The 23,785-nt window shown below is 45.7% G+C and overlaps 2 protein-coding genes across 3 annotated transcripts in view; one reads left to right on the top strand and one right to left on the bottom strand.

Moving 5' to 3' along the window:
• IGF2BP2 (insulin-like growth factor 2 mRNA binding protein 2) overlaps window positions 1-12,907 on the top strand; it is a 218,404-nt gene extending 205,497 nt beyond the window's left edge. The window contains exons 13-16 of one of the 2 annotated variants that reach the window (XM_006884092.1): window positions 3,844-3,918; window positions 7,036-7,167; window positions 9,567-9,680; window positions 11,078-12,907. In XM_006884092.1, the coding sequence (XP_006884154.1) occupies window positions 3,844-3,918; window positions 7,036-7,167; window positions 9,567-9,680; window positions 11,078-11,170 (414 nt within the window). In that variant the 3' untranslated portion in view covers window positions 11,171-12,907. The remainder of the gene's footprint in view (window positions 1-3,843; window positions 3,919-7,035; window positions 7,168-9,566; window positions 9,681-11,077) is intronic. The other variant, XM_006884093.1, reaches the window with a different exon arrangement.
• A 9,346-nt stretch (window positions 12,908-22,253) lies between these two features.
• The window catches only part of SENP2 (SUMO1/sentrin/SMT3 specific peptidase 2), a 33,119-nt gene continuing 31,587 nt past the window's right edge, over window positions 22,254-23,785 (bottom strand). The window contains exon 17 of the mRNA XM_006884091.1: window positions 22,254-22,640. Within this exon, the coding sequence (XP_006884153.1) occupies window positions 22,578-22,640 (63 nt within the window). The 3' untranslated portion in view covers window positions 22,254-22,577. The remainder of the gene's footprint in view (window positions 22,641-23,785) is intronic.

The raw sequence follows: 23,785 nt of genomic DNA, 5'->3' as shown, positions 1-23,785 counted from the left end.
ATGTGTGGCCATAGGAAAGCTGGCACAGCAACACCGGACCTGAGACTAATATGGAAGTGGGATAGGACATGTACTTAGAGGAAGTGATGTTAAAACCAGCAGGCCTCTTCCTGAGCCCCAGATTGAGCCTCAGTACAGCAGAGCTGGTGGATACATAACTGCAGCACCAGTAGTGGATTTTATTTCATTCTAAATAGACTTTCTCTTGACAATGTGGCATTCTCTGGACACCACCCTCCCCTCCAGCCGCTGATCATTGTTTTGCCCTAAGAAGCCTAGGTGGATCCAGGAGACATGTGATCTCACTGCTGATGTCAGATGGATCTTGGTTAAAAGCAGAGAACTTGAGAAAGATGTTTTCTGAAGCATTGACCATACAAAGGCATTTGACTGTTTTGGTCATAACAAATTATAGGTAATGTTGAGAAGAATGGAAATCCCAGAACACTTGATTGTGCTCATGTGAAACCTCTATCAGAATAAGGGAACACTGTATAGTTTAAAATCAAGAAAAGCGTGCATGGGGTCTTATCCTTTCTCTGTACCTACTTAGTCTGTATGCTGAGCAAATCCTTCTAGAAGCTGAACTTTAAGAAGAGTGTGGCATTCAGATTGAAGGAAAACTCATCCACAACCAGGTTATGCAGATGAAACCACTTTACTTGCTAAAAGGGAGGACTTGAAACACTCACTGGAGAAGATCAAAGACTATAGCCTTCAATATGGATTGCATCTCAACATTGTTGTTGTTAAGAGTTGTAGGTGATTCATAGCAACCCTGTGATCAAAAGACTTGAACGTTTATATAACTTTTGTCCTTTCTCCAGGTTCATAGGGTTTCCCGAGACAAGCTGTTTTGGAAGCGGATGCCACTCCTGCATCCAAGCTTGTTTTAATCAGGGAGCTCCACCAACCATTGTCCACCATGGATAACCATTAACACATTTGTCACATCAGTGTCACAGTTTCAGCTTCACAGCACCCATGAGTTACCTCTGTAGAGCAAGTGGAAAACACGCCTGAGGGCTCTAACTGGTCCGGGCTTCCAGGACTATAAAAACTTTATAACCCCCCCAATCCCCCACCCTGCCCCGGAGCCCAAGCAGTGTGAAAAAGAGGCAAGAACGACCCCCGGATTGGTCCAAGCCCACACGTTGCTACATTCTCAAGTCCAGCGCCTGGATCCTGCCGTCGTCGCCACCATGCCCGAGAGAAAGGCTGAAGGAGATGTTAAGGGAGATAAAGCCAAGGTGAAGGACGAGCCACAGAGGAGATCTGCAAGGTTATCTGCTAAACCTGCTCCTCCAAAGCCAGAGCCTAAGCCCAGAAAGGCCCCTGCAAAGAAGGGAGAGAAAGTACCCAAAGGGAAAAAGGGGAAGGCTGATGCTGGCCAGGATGGAAATAACCCTGCAGAAAACGGAGACGCCAAAACAGACCAGGCACAGAAAGCCGAAGGTTCTGGAGATGCCAAGTGAAGAGTGTGCATTTTTGATAACTGTACTTCTGGTGACTGTACAGTTTGAAATATTGTTTTTTATCAAGTTTTATAAAAATGCAGAATTTTGTTTTACTTTTTTTTAAAAAAAAGCTATGTTGTTAGCACACGGAACTCTTCATTGTTTTTTGGGGAAGGGGCAAATGTCACTAATAGTATGTCTCTGAAGCTGAATTGACATGAATGAAAACACCTTCTAGCTTTTAAGGGACTTCCTCTTGGTTGTCAAGAGGAGGCATTCTCTGGTGTTGACACACATTAGTGAACTTGGCACAAATGCCTTGTGGTGTGGAAAAACAAAAATCTGTTTTTATGTCCTCTTCTCCCTCTGCCTTCAGCATAGACTTGACTCCCATAAATCCAGAGACCTTTTGGACCTGATCCCCCCGAGAAATTGATGACCATTTTGTCAGGCAATCTGGACTTTTTCAATGACATCTGAGTAGCATTTCTCAAAAGAGCACTGTGGGGTTTTGATTTCATTGGGTTTTATAGTGGTTTTCTGATTTTGGTAGTCCATTGAAGAAGGGAGTTTGAAAGTTGTTGTAACTGTCTGCCCATGTCCTGCCTGAAATACCATGATTGTTTATGAAAAGTATCTTTAATAAAGCTGGATACAGTTTGGCTTGGGGAAAAAACACACCAAAAAACCAAGCCTAAGGGCCCCAGGCCTCAGGGCCCTACTGGATTTTAAGCTACAGCCTGGAGCAGGCTCCACCCTTACTTACCCTTAGTCTAAGGCTCAGGGCCACCCACCCACTTTTGAAGGGCAAAAAGCACACCAAAAAAGGACCTTCAACATTAGGAAAACAAAAACTCCTCACCATTGGCCCTATAGGCAACATTGTGACAGATGGAGTAAAGATTGAAGTTGTCAGCTGTTTCATTTTATTTAAATCCAAAATCATTACCCATTGTAGCACTACCAGTCAAGAAATCAATCAAAAAATGTGTTGCTTTGGGGCGATCTGCCCTCAAGGAACTAATTTAAAATGCTGAAGAGCAAGGGTAGCAGTTTACAGACTAAGATGTACCTGAACTGAGCGGAGTGCTTTGAATTACTTCCTATGAATCTGAGAGGTAAACAGTGAATAAGGATGGCAGAAGACTCCATGCCTTTGAGCTGCAGTATTGACAGAGAGTACTGAATATCCTGTGGACTGCCAAAAGATCAGATAAGTCTTATTTTCAGAAAGTGCCATCAGGGTTCTCCTAAGAGGCGAGGATGGGGACACTTTATCTCACGTGTTTTGGCCTGTTGTCAAGAGGGACCAGTCCTTGGAAAAGGACATCATGCTGGGAGAGGTGAAGAGTCGGGAGAAGACCCTCGTGAAGTGACTGTAGCAGCGGGCTCAAGCCTGTGGGAGATCATGTGGATGGCACAAGATGGCTAGGTATTGATGTGTTGTTCATAGAGTCAGTAGGAGGAGTAGTTAACTCGATGGCATCTCACAGCCTCTGCTGTTGTTAATAGTGTTTATTTATATTTGCTCTTTAGACTACCTGTGACCCACCACAGGATTCTTAAAGGATGCATCCTATATACAAACCTAACTCCTAGCTCATTCTGACAGCCCTCAATGATTTACTTTTAATTCACTTGTTTTTAATTAAGTTTTACTTTTGCTTATGTTTATTTCCATTTTCAAAACGGCTTTAATTTTTTTTTTGTAAGGCAGAGTGCAGGGGGGAAAAAGTAATAATTATCTTATTAATAAGAGTAAAAATACTTATTCCAGCCATTACTTGAGAAACCAGATGCAGTGTCCAGAAAGTGAGAGTTGCCAGTTTCAACCTGCACATTTCACAGATGATAAAAAGGTGGGGAGGGAAAGGTGTGCTCTTGACCAGCCTTGCAAGTGAGCCAGGTCGGGGCAGGGGCTGCTCTCACACTTTTGACTCCTTGGCCATGGAGGAACATGGTCCTCCACACCAGCACTACCATTCCTGCAAACAGGGCTCTGGTTGAGCAGTTCTGTGGACCAGCTCTTGCTCCCTTCTTGGCTCTGTGGGGTGTTAGGTCTTAGACCCCTTTTAGATCTCTGACTCCTTAGTGCTTTCCTGATTTGATTTGGTGTGAAAGGAAGCAGTTTCTCAAAACAGAGACAACACAGTAATTGATGACCTGCTTCTGTCCCCCTAAGTAGCTAGAAACTCAGGCCAGAGGCTGAACATCCCAGTCATGACTGGCTAAGACATAGGTGAAGGCCACACAGGGTTGGTCGTACAGAGAACCACATCTAGCATCAGATTCCCTGCAGTTTTCTCTCTCGGGATGTCCACTTAGACAAGAAAGGGCCTTGGAAAGTCCAGTCAAACCTTAATGTTTGTTCTTTTGTGAACTACAGATTGCCCCAGCAGAAGGCCCGGATGTCAATGAAAGAATGGTCATCATCACTGGGCCCCCTGAAGCTCAGTTCAAGGTCAGTGCCAGGTGTCACTTCACCCTGCAGGCCCTGAACACAGGGAAGCCTGGACAGGGCATGGGTGGGTGGTCTGAGGGCCACTGTTGCAGGTGGCATCCAACTCAAGCATGGTCAGAGTTCTGGGAGCACATCCGCCACATCCCTTACTGTACCCCTGTCAAAGGGGCAAAGGCCACAGGCAGATGACCATATCTGACCTTTACCAACTTCGAAAAGGGGAACTGTCCCCATCAAAAACATTAACAATGCAAAACCGCTTCCCACAAGGCCAGACAGGTCCCTCATGCTCTCATACCTCTTTTACTCATCCCAAAACCAATTTTACGGCTTTACTGGATTCAGAATCTGATGTAGTATCTCACAGACCACACAGAACCATATTGGGGAAGTCAAAAGGTTATAATCCAGGTTTGTAGCAGAATCCAATCAGGACAGCTTTGGAAATGTTCTGGCAGGTCCCTCATCCTAGATCTGCCAATTGTGGCTATGTCCACTCCCCCACTTCCCACCCCTACCCTCCAGTGAGTTTGGGCAAAAGCTGTTAGATCGGTCTCCATGACAAGTACTAGTCCCAAGATCTCATAGCAGTTCTCTGGCCATCTACTTTGGCCACTGTTGGCTGTAGTCTAGCTGCTGCTGCTGCTGTAAATCTAATTGTTGCTGCTGTTATAAGTCTACTTGTTGCTGCTCCTGTAAGTCTAGCTGACATAAGACCAGAAACTCTGGTCCTGAAGGGCACCTACTACGTGCAAGCTTCTCCTTTGCGGGTGGTGAGATTCTCTCCTTCTGCTAATGGGTCTGCTTCATTTAATGGTGAGACTAGCCAATCCCCTCATGGATTGATGAAGCTAGACAATCCCCTTGTGGATAGGCTAACATACCCTATTCACATATTTCCACCCATCCACTTTGGCAAAGTCAAAATCGCTGGCTAGGAAAGACATTTTTAACAGTAAACTCTTGTTACCACAACTGCTCAGTGCATAGTCTGGCCTCACCTGCCCTGCCCCTGGCTTGCCCTGCCCCTGGCTTCCCCTGCCCTGCCCCTGGCTTGCCCTGCCCCGCCCCTGGCCTGCCCTGGCCCCGGCCTGCCTTGCCCCTGGCCCGACCTGCCCCCAGCCTGCCCCTCTCTGTGTGCACTGTCCTTGGTGGAGGCCCTTCTCTTCCCTGGAAAGCAGGTTGTCTGCCAGTGCCTGGCTCACATGGCGCTTCCTCTGAGACACCTCTGATCCTTCAACCATAATTTTAAGGATGACAGTCTAGGGCTCCCGTGATCATTTCTACCTTCAGGCTGTGGATACGAAAACGGAAATGCATGTAAGGGGAGGTTTTTTTATCATGTGAATTTTGTTTTGTGTTGACGCCTAAGAAGATTATAGCTCAAGCTTTCTAAAAATCAGAAATTTATTTTATTTATACAAGTATAATCCCAATTATTTAAAATATTTATAGTTTAGTTGAGAAAACAGTTAACGTGGAAACAGTGAAGAGTAGTAACCCCTTAACTGATGAAATAATAAACAAAATATGGGAATTTCTGTACAGTGGAAGAAGAGTATTTGGTCCTGAGAAAAAGGAAGGTCTGATACGTATCAAAACATGATGAATCTAGAATACATCATTTTGGGTTAAAGAACCTGAAAACCTACATATTCATGATTCCATTTACATGTGCTGTCTAGAGTAGGAGAGAGAGCTCTGGGGACCGGGTGGAGTCGTGTTGCCAACAGGCAGGCTGTTCAAATCTGCCAGCACTGGGCAATCTCCTGTGCAATTTACAGCCTCTGAAAACTCGCTGGTGGGTCAGCTTTGGATTGAGACCCAACAGCACGTAACAACAGAATAGATATATTCATAGAGTAGAAAGTCCATTGCTGATTGGGGATTAGGATTAGGGATAATAGAGACTCACTTCTGCTATGGGGTTCTTTTAGGAGTGATGGAAGTGTTCTGGAATTAGGTAATGGTGCTAGTTGCACAGACTGAATATACTAAAAATCAGTGGAGTGTATGTTTTAAAACGGTCAGTTTTTTATTATGTGAAGTGTCCCTTAATTTTTTAAAATTTAAAAAGAAGGGAGCTCTGGTGGCCTAGTAGCAAGAAGCTGCACTGCATTACCAAAGGCATGCAGTTCAAATCCACCAGATGCTCCAGTGGAGAAGGAGGGGCAACTTCCTCCTGTGCCAGTCAGATCCATTCAGCAGTACACAACAAGAAAATAAAGGGGGGAAAAAATGTAAAAGAAGAATAGCCCCATGGCTCAGCAGTTAGATTCTGGAGAAGCAAGGTCAGCCTCATCAGATCCTGTCGTCTCCCCTCCCACCTCATCCTTTAATAATTCACTATCAGAACATGTCACTGTGGGAGGGAACAAAGGGCTCTCTCAAGAGAATCTTTCAGTGAGCCACACTTTTGTAGGTGCCAGGAAATCTAGAAATAAGACACGCAGTCCCTCCTCACCCCCTCCACCCTGGCATGGAGTGATGGCTAGAGTAGGAAGAGATGATTACCTTGCTGCAGAGATGTATTCAAAGAGTGCAAGGGGTCCCACGTGGTGGGGTAGGCTCTTCAGACAGAGGGTGCGTGAGAGCAGAAGCCAGTGCATTTGGCAGCGGGAGTGTTGCCCGCCTGGACTCTCCGGTACCCTTAGCAGCACTGATAAAGCAGGTTGATGCTCCTAACTCTTAAATAACCAAGAGTCACCTGTTATCTAGTTACCTCACGCTGTTATAACAGAAATACCTCAAGTGGGTGACTGTAACAAACAGAAATTTATTTTCTCACCTTTTAGGAGGCTAGAAGTCCAGAATCTGGACACGAGCTCCAGGGGGAAAGGGGTTTTCAGCTGGTTCTGCGGGAAGGTTGTCGTCTCTTGAGCATCCGTAGGCTGTGCTCTTAACTCCTTGCTGATCATCCTGTTGCATGGCGTCTCTCTTCACACATCTGCTCCTGTTAAATTGACTGGCATGCCCCTGCGTCACTCTGTCCGATTAACCTAGCATAGAGAGCCTTCTTCCCAGGGGCATTACAGCCAGAATGTGGTAGTGTTGTGTCCTGGATCTTCAGGAGACAACAGTTCAGTCCTTCACGCTGTTCGTGCTCTGCTCCCTCAGGCCCAGGGGCGGATCTTCGGGAAACTGAAAGAAGAAAACTTCTTTAACCCTAAAGAAGAGGTGAAGCTGGAAGCCCACATCCGAGTGCCCTCTTCCACCGCTGGCCGGGTGATTGGCAAGGGTGGCAAAACCGTAAGTTGGCTCCACGCTGGCGTCCCTCCCTGCACCTGGCCTGCTCCCTCAGATCCCTGTGAGCACCTCTCCTTACACACGGTCGGGGCTTTCAGCCAGAAAACAGAGGCTCTCCTCAAAGATGAGCCCTTTGAGGTGTGAAGATCCCAGGGATGAGTGTAGTCAACCCCATATAGAACTTAGTCCCCCCAACCCAGACCCCAGAAACACCAGGGTCCTGGGCCTCAGTCACAGCCGTGTCTTGGGTCCATGCTGGAACGAAGGGCCTCGCTCTGCAGGCCCAGGGAGAATGTAATGTCTCATCATCCCCACATGTGGTGGGGTGGTGGTAGGTGCCATCACCGCAGCACCTCTGTGAACTACACAGTTGAACCTTGCCTTGTCGTGTGTCATCTTCACAATCTCCCTGTAGCTCTAGGCCATTGCGATGATCATTGTGTTAGTCCTTCTTCTTGAAGATCTTTTCCTGTTTCTCAAACACTCCGCTTTTCCCAGCCTGATGTCTTTTTCCAAGAACTGGTCCTCCTGATAACATGGCAAGTGTATGTAAAACAGTTTCACCGTCCTTGCCTTTAAGGTTGTACTGAGTGGCCAGTAAGAGAGCAAAAGGGGTAGCATGTCACCCGGAGTGTCTGCTGATACACGTGGCAGATCACCTTCCCTGAATTTCAGGTGCAGGGAATTTCGAGATCTGTTGTCTTACGTTCTGATGCCTCATACCCCAGTAGCCCTAACGGTACTTCTGCAGATTCCATCTCCCCACTATTTCCAGACCTGGCTGTGTCCCACATGGGAGCTCCTGTAGCAGTGTTGTGGTGGGTGAGAAGGAAATAATTTTTCCATCCTAAAGGTGGTCTGGCCATTTGCTGTACAGCGGTAACTCATGGTTGCTATGATGCTAAACACTGTGACACTGATGTGTCAAATGCGATAATGGTGGACAGTATTTGCTGGATCTCCCAGATTAAAACAGGCTTAGAATTAGAAGTAGCATCCACTTCCAAAATAGCTTGCCTCTGGAAACTCTATGAACTTGGAGATAGGAGGAAAGTTACACAAGTGTCCAAGTCTTTCATTCATAGGTCACCATGAGTCATCTACGACTCGACGGCACTTAGCAACAACAATAAAAGTGGCAGTTAAAAAACAGTGTCATTTGAAAATGACAGAGAACCAACTGAAGTCTGTAGGAATGAGTAGACAACCTGTCAGACTTGCATGTATTCTCAGCCTGACCTACCATCTGGCAGGGAGAGGGCCCTTGAGAAGTTCAAGTGGAGCTGTGTGCACGAACAGAGGCATCTCCAGGGTCCTGAGTGCACGTGTGTGATTGCACTTCCATGTTTGCAGTTTTGAAAATTTCTCGATATTGAAACTTAATAATCAAAGTCAAGTTCTAGGTGTAATGGCTCACTTTTATGCAAAAGAATAAAGTTGTATGGAATGCAGATTATTCCCAGGGTTGTGATCAGCACCCCAGGCCCACACTAGGCCTCAGTAGAGCTGAAATGTATCGGAAGGAAGCTACTCATCTGTGAGGGAGGGGGCCTCTGCACCTGTCAGTTCATAGGTGGTTATTATAGAACCAGTCACTGAACCTTAAGTCAGCACGCCTGTGTGCTTGGAGGGCCACTGACTAGGTCTGAATCATGGGAGGCCTGTGCAGTGTTACTATGAAGCAGATCCAGGGAGGCAGGGGAAGCAGAAAATGGATCTGAGAGAAGGCAGCTCGGCATGACCTTAATGCTTCACAGGGTGCAAGGAGAAAGGATACTAATCCATGGCTAGGGTAGCCTGAGCTGGTGGGCTAGTGGGTTAGGAATTGCACTGCCAACTTATAAGTATGTAGTTCAACTCCACCAGCTGCTTCTCGAGAGAAAAATGGACAGTTTCCTCCTGTGGGATTTACAGCCTCAGAGAACCCGCTGAATGGTCAGCTTTTAGTTGGTCCCAGATCAGCAGCAGTGATTTTTTTCAAAGAAAGAAGACTGGTTAGCAGGAATGAAAGTGAAGAGTAGGGGACACAGCAGGGCCCATTTAGAAGGTCCAATCTGTAAGGTCATGGCAGCACCCAGGTGGGCTTGCCCAGGTGTGGGGGGGCTTCACACCTAGATTATCAGGAAGCTGGGGCCACTGTGAGCATGTGCAGGGATGGCATTGACCTAACACTTCAGGAGAAAACTCTGCCCTTGGCTCCACTCCATCGAGTCTGGCTGGACTCCCTTCTGTCTGTCGATGACCCTCTAGGGCCTGTGCCATCATGGTAGCAAGCACAGAAACCCACTCGTACCTGAAGGTTAAGGAGAGAGGCATGCCCCAGCCTCCTCGCTGTGCCCCAGCCTCCTCACCATGCCCCAGTCCCTTACTGTACCATTCTCCAGCTTCCTGTCTCCTCCCAGGTGAACGAGCTGCAGAACCTGACCAGTGCAGAAGTCATCGTACCACGAGACCAAACGCCAGATGAGAACGAGGAGGTGATTGTCAGGATCATAGGGCATTTCTTCGCCAGCCAGGTAACTGTGCTATGTGGGGCCCCCTCCCTGCCTCCAGTCTCTTCCATTCTGTAGCAGTGCTGTGGTAGCCTCATCAGGAAACCTCAAGCCCTGACCCACCACCCTGCCTTCCCAAAATGGAATCATTTCTCTCTTCTCCTCCTGGCTCTTCAACCACACCAGCTGCCTGCTCCTGTGGGCATTCTGGGGGAGTTTGAGGAGGTTCAGGACATGTACACAAAGCGAGTTTCAAGCCCCTAAAATGCTTACATTTGAGGTCCCTGCTCCCCCTTGACCCTCAACTCAGGCCCTAATTGCAGCCCCTGTCTCCTGAAACCCCTGCCCAGCCCCCCTCCAGGCTGCCCAGCCTGCAGGCATGGCCACCAGCTTGGCTCCAGTGAGGACTCAGGTACTGATTGCAGGATGCCCCCATTGCTTCTTCCTCTGCCTTCTTTCCCACCTCCTAACCCTCTCAGGACTCAGAGCCTCACACAGCTGTTTTGGTCATTCTGGAACAGTTAGTGCCTCCGCTTAAGTTGCCTCGATCTTCATGACGCTTTTCATTGGTTGGGTTTGGGTGTCGAACAGTCCCTGTCCCTGTCCTCGACTCGTGAGGACCGAGGTCTTAGTGGACATGGAAGGTGTCTAAGCTGTCGCCTTGGCCTGACTGCAGAATAGAGAGCCCACCTGAGCCACTGTCCCAGCCCATCCCTTTACCCTCAGCCACTCCTTCCGTGGTCCTGACGGTACAGGCCCATCTCACCCAAGCCTGTTTCTTCAGCTCTCAGTTTCTTCTGTGCTCTGGGAATGTGTGTGAGGACCCACTTCCCTCCCAGGGTTCAGGCTTCCTGGGGGCGCTTACAAGAGCATGTGGGGTGAGATGGGTGGGGCCAGGTTCAAGACCAGGCCTCCTGCCTGGTTGCTCCGGGGCTTGTATCTTGGTCCATACACCCCTTGACCTTGTCACTCCCTCCCTCTCCGTCTCACCTATCACCCTCAAGTCTCACCTATCACCCTCACGCTGTCCCTAGTAACTCTAGAAGCAGGAGGGTGGGAAGCCCTGAAGCTGTTTATCTGGTGATGGGGATTGCTGTTTGAGATCCGCAAGGCCCTCTGCTTGCCTTCCCAGCCTGTCAGTTAATTGGAAGCTGTAGGCTTCCCCCCTCAGCCTCCACAGAGGCAGGCTTTGGTGAGGGTTTGCTCAGGGGTGACGAAGGGGCTCTGAGACATTTTCATGCAGAGAAAGCTCAACAGTAACCCCCTCTCTCCAGAGTAAGGGGCCTCACAAAATACGTAACCCATAGCTGAGCTTACCGCCCTCCCTCCCCACCAAGTCCCACACCCCCAACCACCCCAGTGCTCATCCTCAGACCTGGGTTCCTTTTCTTTCCCTCTGCCCCGTCCCGCCCTTGCTACAGACTGCACAGCGCAAGATCAGGGAAATTGTACAACAAGTGAAACAGCAGGAGCAGAAATATCCTCAGGGAGTCGCCTCACAGCGCAGCAAGTGAGGCTCCCACAGGCACCAGCAAAACAACGGATGAATGTAGCCCTTCCAACACCTGACAGAACGAGACCAAACACAGCCAGCCAGTCCGGGAGCAAACCAAAGACCATCATCCTGAGGAACGCATGAGAAGTCAGCCGAGGGAGGCCCTGGGGCTGTGGAGGGAGGAAGGGAGGAGGGCAGACCTCTCAGCAGAACCACAGCGCACCGGCAGGGCCCGCCTGCTTCCACAGGTCTTCCGCCGGCTCCCCAGCCATCCACGTCACCACCCGCTCCATCTCGCCTTCTCCCACGACGCTATCCCTTTTAGTTGAACTAACATAGGTGAATGTGTTCAAAGCAAAACAAAATTCACATGCTGTTTCTTTTTATTTTTTCTCTTTTTTTTTTTGTGGAAAATAGTCTCTGTACATGTGTGTACATATTAGAATGGGAAAGATGTTAAGATATGTGGCCTGTGGGTTACACAGGGTGCCTGCAGTGTTAATATATTTTAGAAATAATATATCAGATAACTCGACTAACTCCAATTATTAATTTTTTTTCTTTTTAAAGAGAAAGCAGGCTCTTCTAGACTTTGTAAGAATAAGGTCGTTCATTGGGGAGGGTGGCCCTGGTGATGTAGTGAGGAGGCCACCCATTCAAAATTCACCCGGAGGGGAATCTTGTCAGGAGGACACTCTGCCGCAGTTCTGGATCACCTGTGTGTGTCAACAGAAGGGATACCGTCTCTTTGAAGAGGAAACCTCTCTTCATCCCTGTCTAGCTCACAATCCCCATTTCTCTCTGCTTCACAGGTTCTTAACTGGTTTTGCATCCCGCTGTATAATTCTCTGTCTCTCTCTGTTTATCTCACCCCTGCCCTGTTCTCCTTTTCTCTTTTTCCATCCCATTCTTTTTATTTCCCTCAGTACCCTGTATCTACGCACCCCCACCCCCACCCCCAGGCAAAGCAGTGCTCTGAGTATCACATCACACAAAGCCACAAAGCGAAACACACAAACCAGCCTCAACTTACACTTGGTTACTCAAAAGAACAAGAGTCAGTGGTACTTGTCCTAACATTTTTGGAAGAGGAAAACAGGAACCCACCAAACCAACCCAGTCAAACAAAAGAATTCCAGAAAGAAAGAACGGATTTTGTATTTTTTACATTTTGGTGTATAAGCCATCAGTATTCGGTGAAATGATTTCTTTTTTTAAAAAAAATGGAGGAAAATAGCAATTTATAAGAGGTTGTTGGCCCAGGGCGATAAATTTACAGGATTTTTTTTTTTTTAAAAAAAAACACACGAGAAAAACACACACATAAAAAGCTACCTCAGGTGTTTTTTTACCTCAGCACCTTGCTCTTGTGTTTCCCTTAGAGATTTTGTAAAACTGATAGTTGGAGCATTTTTTTATTTTTTTAATAAAAATGAGTTGGAGAAAAAAAAATAAGATATCAGCTGCCAGCCTGGAGAAGGTGACAGTCCAAGTGTACAACAACTGAGTCGTCTTCCGCTAGCCAAGAACCTCTATGGCCTTCTTGTGGACAGACCTTGAACATGTGGATTATAGCGATGACAAAGAAAAACAGAGAGAGAAAATAGTGGAGATGTCCCGAGTTTCAATAGGGTACGCGCCATTAGGGCTTTTTGTGCTAAAGGATGACCATGTACTGGTTTATGTGAACAAGCCATTATACCACCAGACTGCAATGCCAGTTTCCTCTACTGCAAACAGTGTTCTGTGACAAAAATGACAAAAAAAAAAGAAAAGAAAAGAAATATATCCAGCTAACAAGATCATGGTGTCTTGACCTCTTATTTTTACGGTGCATCGCCTCACCCTAAAACCTCATCTGGGCTCAGTCTTTGGGGGAGACTTAGGAGGAGGAGAGCGGTGGATGCACACAGGCACCAAGGTGCTCCTCCAGGGAGGTGGGCTCTATCCAGGAAGGTCTCCTGGAGAAGAGAAATTAGATCCATGCTCCCCAAAATTGGCTCCCCAACCTAGCAACATCAGGGTAACTTGGAGACTTGTTAGAAATGCAGGTTCTTGAGGTCCACTTAGAATTAAAAATTCTAGGGGTTGCCTCTCAAACTGTCTCTTCACAAACCCTCCAGGTGGTTGTGGCTCAAGTTAGAACCACCGCATATGAAGCTAGATAGGACTGTTGCCAAGGAGACGGTTCTGTTTATGAGGGAATGGGTGTGAAAAGTGGAACAGTAGTCCAAGGGAAATGGTATCTCACCCCCACGCAGTGAGTGCAAACAACATAGATGCCAGGAGTTAAGGGCCAGCCTGGTGGAGGAAGGGATGGCACGCTTGGTCCTCTGATGTGCTGGGAAGATTTGGGATGGGCCGTTTCATTTATAAACCCATTTATAGACCTATGGCTCTCTCAGAGCTGGGAAAGTTCAAACACTCTTGGGAATAAAGATCTAATGTTTTCATCAAAACAAAAAGTCAGTGCTATCCAGTCAATTCTGATTTACAGGAGCTCTGGTGGCTTAGTGGTGAGGAGTGGCACTGCCAGTCCAAAGGCATGTGGTTCAAAATCCACCAGCTGCTGAGCAGGAGAAAGATGGGCAGCCTCCTCACAGGGGAATTACGGCCTCTGAAAATCCTCTGGAGGGTCAGTTCTGACTCACAGTATACGACGACAACAGTAGGACTTCCTGACAGGGCATCCAAAGCTGTACCTCTTAACCCGTTCCGTGCAGCAGCTGGTAGGTACAAACAGCTGGCCTTTCAGTTAGCCAGACGTGTGACCACTGTTGTCTCCAGAGCTCCAACTTGATGGTATGGAGTGGTGGTGCACATGGTTGAGTGCCCGCTACTAACCAAAAGCCAACAGTTCAAGTCCACACAGAGGAGGTTCTTAGAAGACAAGCCTATTGGCCTGTTTCCAGAAAGTCACAGTTACTGCAAACTCAATGAAGCTCAGTTCTCTGAAGCACACGAGGCTCCGGGAGCTGGACTGGACTGGACTCAACACACCTAATTTTTTTTTTCTTGTTAGCGCTGTTAGCACAGCAAGGGTAGATTGTGGTGAACTGTTGCCTTCCAAAATAAGTGCATTCGTCTCTGACAGAATTCGAGAGTTCCCAAGTTGCATAAAACGTATTTCTCAGATTCCCACAGCTATTACTGATTTTCCCATTGCTGCATGTCCCATTTATCTGACGCTGATTTGACTTGTGACATTCCGTGGTGTGTAAATGAAACACAGCTGTTCTCCCCCGTGGAGAGCCGGGACAGGCTATCACTGCCTGGAAATGACTATCCTGAGACTCCCATCTCCATCTGCACTCCCCAGGGCTCAAGCCTACTGTGCTCAAAGTGGTTACAGCACAGGAGGAATCCTCCAGGCATCCAAGGTCCCTGCAGGATCTTCTCTGGCTTGAGGTGTTCAGATCACATGGTCATGCAAAGAAAGTACTCATCTCTAAAGGCAAAGCTTGAAATAGGTGTCCAAGAAATTGGTAATTATTTTGTCAGGATGAGTAGGAGTTGTTATGTGCCTTCGAGTTGCTTACAACTCAGCGACCTTATATATACAATAGCCCTGTGCCAACCTGATTGTCTCTGACACACCCACCCTCATTACCGCCATCACTGAGTCAGTCCTTCTCATCGATGGTCTTCAAGGAGGGTGAAGATGTAAGACCCTCTGGAAAGGGCCTTCCTGGCCATCTCTCTTTTTACATTGTGCTTTTATTCCAGGGGCCAAGGGTTGAAGTTTAACTTAAAGCTCTCTGTTGTTGGATGCCATGGAGTTAACTATGACTCATAGTGACCCCATGAACAGTTGATCTGTCCTATCCTTTGCCGTCCTCACAATCTCTCAACACACTTGTGCCCATTGCTGTAGTCACCATGTCATTCCATCTGGTTGAGGGTCTGCCTCTTTCCCCAGCTCCAGCTTTCAGAGTGTGAGATGAAGCTTTGTCATCTTTGCCTCCAAAGACCACTCTAGCTGCACTTCCTCCAAGACGTTACCTGTTTTTTTTGTAATGCATAGGATATTCAGTACTCCTCCAACACCACAACCCAAAGGCATCTGTTTTTTCATTCTTTCTCATTGTCCACCTCTAAGATGCACAACAAGTGATCGGGGGCAGGGAGGGGAAATGGACCGAATCAAGCACAACTTCATCCTCAAACTGCCATTGTTGCTTCTCGGTAATTTGGAGAGGTCCCTGACTGCAGACTTTCCCAATGTGATACGTCTCCTAATCTGACTGCTGATATCAGAGGTACTGATGATACTGATTGTGGATCCAAGTAAGAGGAAAGTTGTTAACAGTTTGAATCTCTTCTCCATCTTTCATGATGTTCCCTCCAGGCCCAGTGGTGAGGATTTTTGTTTTCTTGATGTTGAAGTGTAATCCATGTTGAAAGCTAAAGAAAGAAGTCTTTGATCTTTTACAACAAACATTCCAGTCCTCATTTTCAGCAAGCAAGGTTGTGTCATCTGCATTACACAGGTAGTTGATGCGCCAGCCCTCAAGAGTGTGTCTGTGAGCTTGGGAGGGAGAGATGGAGAGGGGTGCTGAGGTGATGCCATTTACCCTGGCACGAAGCACCAGTTTGCTGTCCTTAGGTTGCAGGTATAAAGGGGAGACCACAGGGAGAAGTGAAAGGCTTAGAACACCTCCAGCTGGCCTTGTTCCTCAGCAGGTTTGGTTTTCCCAGAGAACCCAAGTGCTGGCTTATTTCACACTTGTTTGCCTCTCTTTAGCTTCACAAGGGCAACCCAGGCAGGAAGCCTGTCCTCAGGGTTGGGGATGGGACATGGCATCCTGTCTCTGTGGACTGTGCTTAGAAAACAATTCACCACATACGGGTTTAGATCAGGACTGGGTTTGTATTAACTGCTGAAGCTATAAATCCTGTATTTTTCCTGTCTTGGCAAGACAATCTGCTTTTCTCCTGCCAACTTTAAAGTTACTATACCTGACCTTCCCAGAAAGTCTAATTGCACCAAAAGTATGCAAGAGGCCTCCGCCTGGTCCTCTCATGACAGAAGCACAAAACTAGATCTTTAGAAATTAACTTAAATTCTATGCTAAGGCAAAATGAAGTTGTTAAATGGAAACTGCTCAACAACAGGTTTTATTCCTTAAACTACATTAGTGAAGGAGTTTCTCCCAAGTCCTCTGAATATCCATGACCGTGTTGTTAGGTGCTGTGGGCGGTCCCTGTGCGCAGCGAGCATGGACAGCACACCCATAGTGGCCCTCCCAGGTGCTAACGTCTCACTGGACGGCATTATGCCTCAGCATCCTACGTGTCTTAAGTTGATTTCCGTTAACACGTTGCCGCAAATGACGGTAATACATGGGGGGGGGGGCGGAATGTGTTTCTAAGCACGGTCGTTAATTTAAAAGTATGCAGCAACGCGTTGACTGCCTGTTTCCTTCAATGTGGAACTCCAGAAAGGGAAGATGATACAGGTTGGTCAAAGATTAAACAAGGATTCCAGCATGGAGGGACAGCTTAGAAGACAAAACAGGTAACTTGTACATCAGAAATATGGCAAGATTTCAACAAAGGACTAAGGGAGAGGATTGCCTTAGATGAGAGAGGCAGGAGGAGGGGGCCAACTATTGGACGTCTAAGATGGGAAGCAGAGAAAATTGCTGACCTGGCATTCAGGGGTAACAGTTTGATATTAAAGATTGACCAAATTCGCCAACTCACAAATTTTGTTCATCATCAACTAAACTACTAGTTGTTGTCTGTAAACTCAGTCAAAGTGCAGTGGCTTCCTCCCTCAACTCTAGCTTCACAGAAGAACAGGAGTGGGGAAGGAGCTTAGCTCCCCGGAGGGAGGAAATGCCCTCCAAATCTCCGGGTGGAGGGTGGGGAACGAGGCTAAGGCACATAGTTCTGTCTTTGAACAGCTCATGTCCAATACTTCTTTCCACTGAGCAGTAATCTTTCCCTCCAACAGACACAATATCCATTATACATCTTTCTTGAGGTTTGAAGATTCCTTTTCTCAGCTCCTCCAGTCATTTATCTGCTCTCCGAGCAACATGTCCGAAGTATGTGAGATAAGCTGTCGTCCTCACTCCAAGGAGCACACTGGCTGGACCCTCTCCAAGACATAGCTGTTTGTTCTTTCAGTAGTTCATGGAATATTTGGTATTCCCCAACACCAAGCTCAAGGGCTTGTTTTTTCTTGCTTTTAAGAGTCATACTGTGAAGAAATGACAGCTCCCTGTCCCCTGATGGTTATGTATGACCTTTGAAAGGGCTGTCCGTCACTGAGGGTACTTGGGGAGGCCTTGCTCAGGCAGCAGAGCTAGAGGATGTTGAAGGCCAGGACACCAAGTGAAGGTCCACGTTCTGCCCTCAGCTCTCCCTTTCCTCTACCAGCCAGGTTTCTTTCCCACTTTTTCATACCCTAGCTGTATGACCGTGCACACTAAATAACTTGTCTCCTCTCTAAGATAAAGGGTTGGCCATGATAACCATGGTCTATAATTCTAATCAAAAGAGAATAAAATCCAAACCAATTTTCACCGAGTCAATTCCAACTTGTAGTGACCCTGGAGCCTGGTGGTAAGAGGTGATGCTGCCAACTGAAAGCTTGTGGTTTGAATCCACCACTGCTCTATGGGAGAAAGATGAGCAGTCTCCTGTGCAATTTACTGCCTTTGAAAACTTGCTCGAATTGGAGCTAGGAGTTGGTTCCGACTTGACAATACGTAACATAATCCTGTGTAACAGTAGAACTGCCCCACAGGGTTGCAAAGGCTATACTCTGTACCAAAGCTGATTGCCATACAGAATGGCTCAAACCTTGCGCCATCCTGCACTCACCTTGCAATCCCCACCATACTCAAGGTCACTGCATCAGTCCATCTTAAGAGTCTTCCCTTCTTTCACCGACCCCCCCCCTTTCCAAGCATGATGTCTTTTTCCAAAGACTGGTCCCTCTCCTGACAATATGCCCAAAGAATGTGGGATGGTTTTTCCATCCTGACTTCCAAGGAGCACCCTGGTTGCACCAAGAAAAATTTGCCTAGTGGTCTATGGTATATTCAACACTCTTCTCCAACACTGCAGTTCAGAGGCATCAATTCTTTGGTCTTCCTTAGTCATTGTCCAACTTTCACATTCATGTGTAGCGATTAAAATTACTGTGTTGAGTCAGGCACACCTTGGTCTTTAAACTAATATCCTTGCTCTTTAGCACTTTAAAGAGTCCACTGACAGACGATCTGCCCAGTGAAAGATGCCTTTTGATTTCTTGATTACTGTCACCTTAGGTGTTGACTGTAGGTCCGTGCTGCATTCCTTGTTCTCTTCCAACAAAGGCTTCTTGTTCCACATACTGGTTTCACATGATCACAATTAACTGTTCTGGAATTTCCATTCTTCTCAATGTTAGTCATACTTTATAATGATCTACACAGCTGAATGCCTTTGCACAGTCTTGCATAAGCCTCTGTTACTATTGTCTTTCAGTAGCAAATCAGCAAGATTTGCTGATCAACAAGACAAAAAAAAGACATGCTTTGGGCAAATTCTGACAAGGTTTTTTTGGATATAATAAATAGGATATTGGCCCAAATAATAAGTCACTTACAAAACAACAATACACAAGCTAATGTCCAACACTAAATACCAGAAAACAAGTTTTGAGGAGAAAAGTGTCCATGATGCAGTCTTTAGACAAGTTATCCGGCATGTTTGAAAATTTCATAAAAGTTCTTGCATATTGGCAAGGATTAAACTAAGAGTATTTCTGTACCCTGCTTGGAAATAATTATGTGACTGTTTTTGATAACACCAAATAAAGCACCACCTATATCCTTGAAACACTGGGGCTCCACACAGCCAGGATCTGGGTTTTCACCTTTGGTCCTCCTAACTCAGTGTCAGGAACCTCAGAGATTCACACAAGATAGGACCTGAGACCACCATCTAATCTTCTTAATCCGGTAACACCCAATCTCCCAGAAGTCCATCAGCTTCGTTAAGAAAGATCCACCTAGTGTAAAAACAATACATTCAATCTTTATAAACAAACCAGTATAAATTTTGTTTTAATAAAAGTAAAAATGGAAATCAAATTAGCAAGGCTAATTAACAAAGGTAATACCAAGTGCCACAGTGGCCTGTTCTATGTGTATGAGCATTGTTCATTCATCCCAGGAGTTAACCACTGTTACAATAAAAGAAACTTGAATGAATGAGTGGAAGCCCAAAATCTCTGTAAATGTTTATGAAAATTAATAAAATATAATTATAGGAAAAAAAATAAAAGAAACTTGAAAGCCACGGAATTAAAAGGATAAATTTATTTGTAAGTAGGTAAAATCAACACTGATTCCAATACAGCCAAACTTCAATGTATATATTAGGTAAATTAAAAGGGGGGAAAATATATATCTCAGAGCAATACAATTAGCTGGATTGATCCCCAACTTAAATATTAAAAGTTTGTTTGGATAACAGGTATGGTCTGCAAAGAGAGATCAGGTTCCCATGGAGCTCACAAAAGCCAATTTACACAGCAAAGCTTAACTGTTGTACCCAAGTTACTACAAATTTAAATGTCTCTATATTCCTGTTTATAAATTGAGGTTCAATATATTTCCAAGGACACTTTCTCCTACATCCCCACCTTGGTCCGAGCATCCCACAGTACAGGCAGGTATCCATGGGCCTCCCCACATTGTGCTTAAGATCTGGGAGAAGGAAAACAAAATTCTAATAGCCTTAGGTAACCGAGGTAGAATGTGGGGCTCCTAAGAGCATCTTCCTATCTTCTTCAGGCCCCAACTGGGCTTCCCTCTTACTATCCAGTTCTGGCACAAAAAAAAAAGACATTTGCTCACTGACAAGTTCAGTACAAGCTGCTCCTAAGACGCCTCTCACATACTACATTCACCCCTGCACCATTCATTTTAGGCAGAACACAAACCGCCTCTCCAGTCAGCTTTTACATTGATCAATATTGAGAGTCATTACTAATCAGGAGCTCTGGACAGGGAGGGGGGCTGCTAACCCTGCTAGTTCACATCCACCAGTGGCTCCTTGGTTGAATGATGGGTAATCTCCCATGCAGCTTACAGCCTCTGAAAACGCACTGCAGGGTCACCTATGAGTCTGTTCCAACCAGACGAGTTTTCTGTTTCTGAGTTACTAAACAAAAAAAGACAGTAAATGGTTCCCTGGACTTTTTTTTCCCCAGGCCCCCATCACTGGTTTATTGTTGATAGCTGTTACTTATATTATTAATGGCTGTTCTCATTACTTGACCCCTTTTCTCATAAAGTGTTTAGATAGAAAAAATTGTTACTAGCAGGTTTTTTTAAACTGCAACACGCCAGTGCCTACAGATGCAATGGTCTGTAGTCTCTTGTACTGAATACGAGAACTCAGGGCATCTTGGGCTGGTTTCTCCAGAGAAATAAAATCAGTGAAGCTCATGTACTGTTCTAGATCTCAACACTCTGCTCTTTTGACTTCAGTCTGGTCCTGAAGAGTGCATATGCATGGCAAGCTCAGTGCAAGCTGCTCCTATGATGCCTCTCACACACTACATTCACCCCTGCATCATTCATTTAGGCAGAACACAAACCGCCTCTCCAATCAGTCTTAACACAAGAAATCCCAATTTCTTAGAAATTCAGGTGTAAGTTCTCGGAGGGAACACAGTGGAGCAAGTGGGAAGCAGGCTTTGAGTACAACTCTAGCCCAGGAAGTCTCTAGCCTCTCAGCTAAGCCAGCTGTCGGTCCCCAACACGCAGTGGCACAGCTCGGAGCCCTGAGGAACAGGAACAAGGATGTCAGGAGGGGTTCTTCATGCAGCCTCAGCTGGAGACTGTACAGCCAGTTCACTCTAGTCATCACCTAACACATGGACTCTGGTCTGGCCATCAAGTCGATCCACACCTCAGGGAACCTGGGTATGCACAAAGACTTGCAAGTCTAAGGAAAATGGCTTGCAAGTAACTACCACCAGTGCGCACCTACGTCAGGCAGCCTGGGCTCCAAACAGCGGGCATGGTCAATCAGAGCTAACAGGTGCCAAAATTTTCTGGTTCCACCTCTTGCTTTTATGCACCAGAACAAGTTCAGGAGTTTCGAGTAGGAAGAGGGCTGGAAATCATTTCAGCATATACTTTTCAGATTCTGCCAGGCCACCTTTTATTACATTTAAAAAGCAACAACTAGGCATGAGGATCTTGTCCTAGATCTTAACAAAATATGTCCTGACCACTCTAAACTCTCTGAAATTAAAAATACATAGCCATATCTGTAAGGTTTTTAATGAACAAAAAGTTAAATACAAACTTTCATATGCAAAATAGATTCTTGTATACTGGTAGCATCAAAGCCAACTATTAATTTTTTTTTCCCACAAATTTCAATGGTGGTGGAGTCCTAATGCGTATAAAACTTCATTTTGGCTATAATGTTAGAAAAAAAAACCCTCGAGGAAAAATAGCTTTAAATTGAATATTTTCTTTTTAAAATACACACAATTCCAAGGTTTAGGTGCAATCAGATCAGGGTTTCAATTGAAGGTTAGGGGTTTACAGTTATTTAAAATCCAGTTTTGAGAGTAAGCCAAGTCATCTTGTTTCCACAAAAGGAAGTCTCTTTAGGATGACCATACCACTCTTCTGAAGACATTCAGAGAACCAGTGTTTTCTGGCCACAGTTCCACTTTTTTCCTTAATACTGTGCCAACGCTGCAAGTGTCAGGCCCCAAGAGGTGATCAGAGCCCTATACCACAGCACCATAGCGCTTCTCCCAGCATGCTCAGGCCTCAAAAAAAAAACACACCACCAAAAACGAACCAAAAATCAACTCTCCAGCTTCATGTTGGCAGCTGCTGCTCCAGCCCTGGAGAAATTTAACACTTCCTTCCTCCGCTCACAGACTGCTCTCTTGATCTTCAGCAGGGGGCAGGAGCTTGATTAACTTTCCTTTCAGAAATAAATAGTTCAAACAAGTAATTTAGGGTTATCTGTCAAAGAGCAGGGGAAATCAGCCACTGCCCAGTATGTTTGCAAATGAGTGAGCAAATGAATACACATGAACACACAAAGGAGAAAAACACAATTTAAACACTAAATCCTGCATTTCCCACATTCATAGGGAAAAAGAAAAAAATTCTTTAAAAAATCAAAATATATTTATTTAGCGTTTGTTCTTGTGTGGGTTGAGCAGTCCAGGGCTCTGAGCAGGCCACAGCCCTTACGAACAGGTTGCGAGCAGCCCTCTGCACACCAAGTCAGGACTGAGTGCAGGCAGAGGCCTCCATGCATTTGGACAGCTCAGTACCTGAAAGAGAACTGAAGTGATGCCGGGACTTTTAAAACTCACGATGCATGAGGTATATGGAACCATCCAGGAAAGAACCAGCAGCAGCTAGAGGGGCAGGCAGGGCATTTCACAGCAGTTGCTGGTGAAGGATTTCCCACACCATCTTCTTCCGGAAAAGAGGCATCTGGCACTGCAAGGAATGCAGGGAGGCATTACACACCTTTGCCCATTTATTTAAACTATTTTATCATGTATTTGGTCAAAGTTAACACACAAAATTAGGTATAATTTAGAAAATTTATACAATAAATTTGGTATACTGTAGAAATTTAGTCATTTCTACACAATTTGTTCCAGAACATTGTTTGCATTTCTCAGAGTGTCAATCTGCTTGTTCTGTTTCCAGTCATTTCATTTCCTTGTCCTCAAGCCTTAACTTCTGTCAGTCTATGCTTACAAACAGTATCATAGGCATTCTAACACGTTAAGGAAATAAAAGAATGCAGTATTACAATATTGTAGTAATTTCATAATAAAAATGTCTCAAAACCTAAAGTATATATAAAAAATAGAAATACCCAAGTGGTGGAACACATGTAACTTTTCTACTTTTTAAAATATATGTGTGTATGTAAAATTTAAATAAATGCAATTATATCAACTAAATTCTTTTTGCACAATCAAAATGTACATTGTCAATTCTGTTCAAACAGAAACTTCTTCTCATTTCAGAGAACAGTCCTCACCATTCAGCAGCAGCAAAGAATGATGCTTTACCCTACTTAATTTTTTTCCTAATACTTTAACCAAATGTGATAGTTTTCACAGCAGCAACACACCTGACAATTCCAAAATTACCTATAACTTGCAGAGCATCGAACCGTGCGCCTCTGGGATTGTAGCTGCAGCTCCTTGCCACTAGGCCACCAGAGCGCCCCTAAAAATTTATTTTTTTAAAAAAGTTAGGAATAGGGTTACCAGTCCCATTCCATTAGTCGGTATGGTTTGTTGGATAGACAACATCTATCAATATATGAAGTCCACTAAAAAATGATCTTTTAAAGAGTGTCCTTACGTAAAAAAGTTGCCTACTGGTGGCCTAGTGGTAAGAAGATGCACTGCAATCCCAAAGGTTGTGCTTAGAATCTACCAGCTGTTCCGAGGGAGAAAGATGGACAATCTCCTTCTCTGTGATTACTGCCTCTGAAACCTGCCAGAGGGTCAGCAATGGGTCAGTTCTTCCTTGAAGGTACAACAACAACCTTCATTACCATCGAGTCAGAACTGACACCCAGCTGACCCTCCATCAGGCTGCTAAGTCTTGGGAGGAAGGTG

This window comes from Elephantulus edwardii, unplaced genomic scaffold (genome assembly GCF_000299155.1).
Source record: "Elephantulus edwardii isolate Elephantulus edwardi_28Jun2011 unplaced genomic scaffold, EleEdw1.0 scaffold00031, whole genome shotgun sequence".
NCBI classification, from domain to species: Eukaryota; Metazoa; Chordata; class Mammalia; order Macroscelidea; family Macroscelididae; genus Elephantulus; species Elephantulus edwardii.
This window is presented reverse-complemented; position numbering and strand designations above follow the sequence as displayed.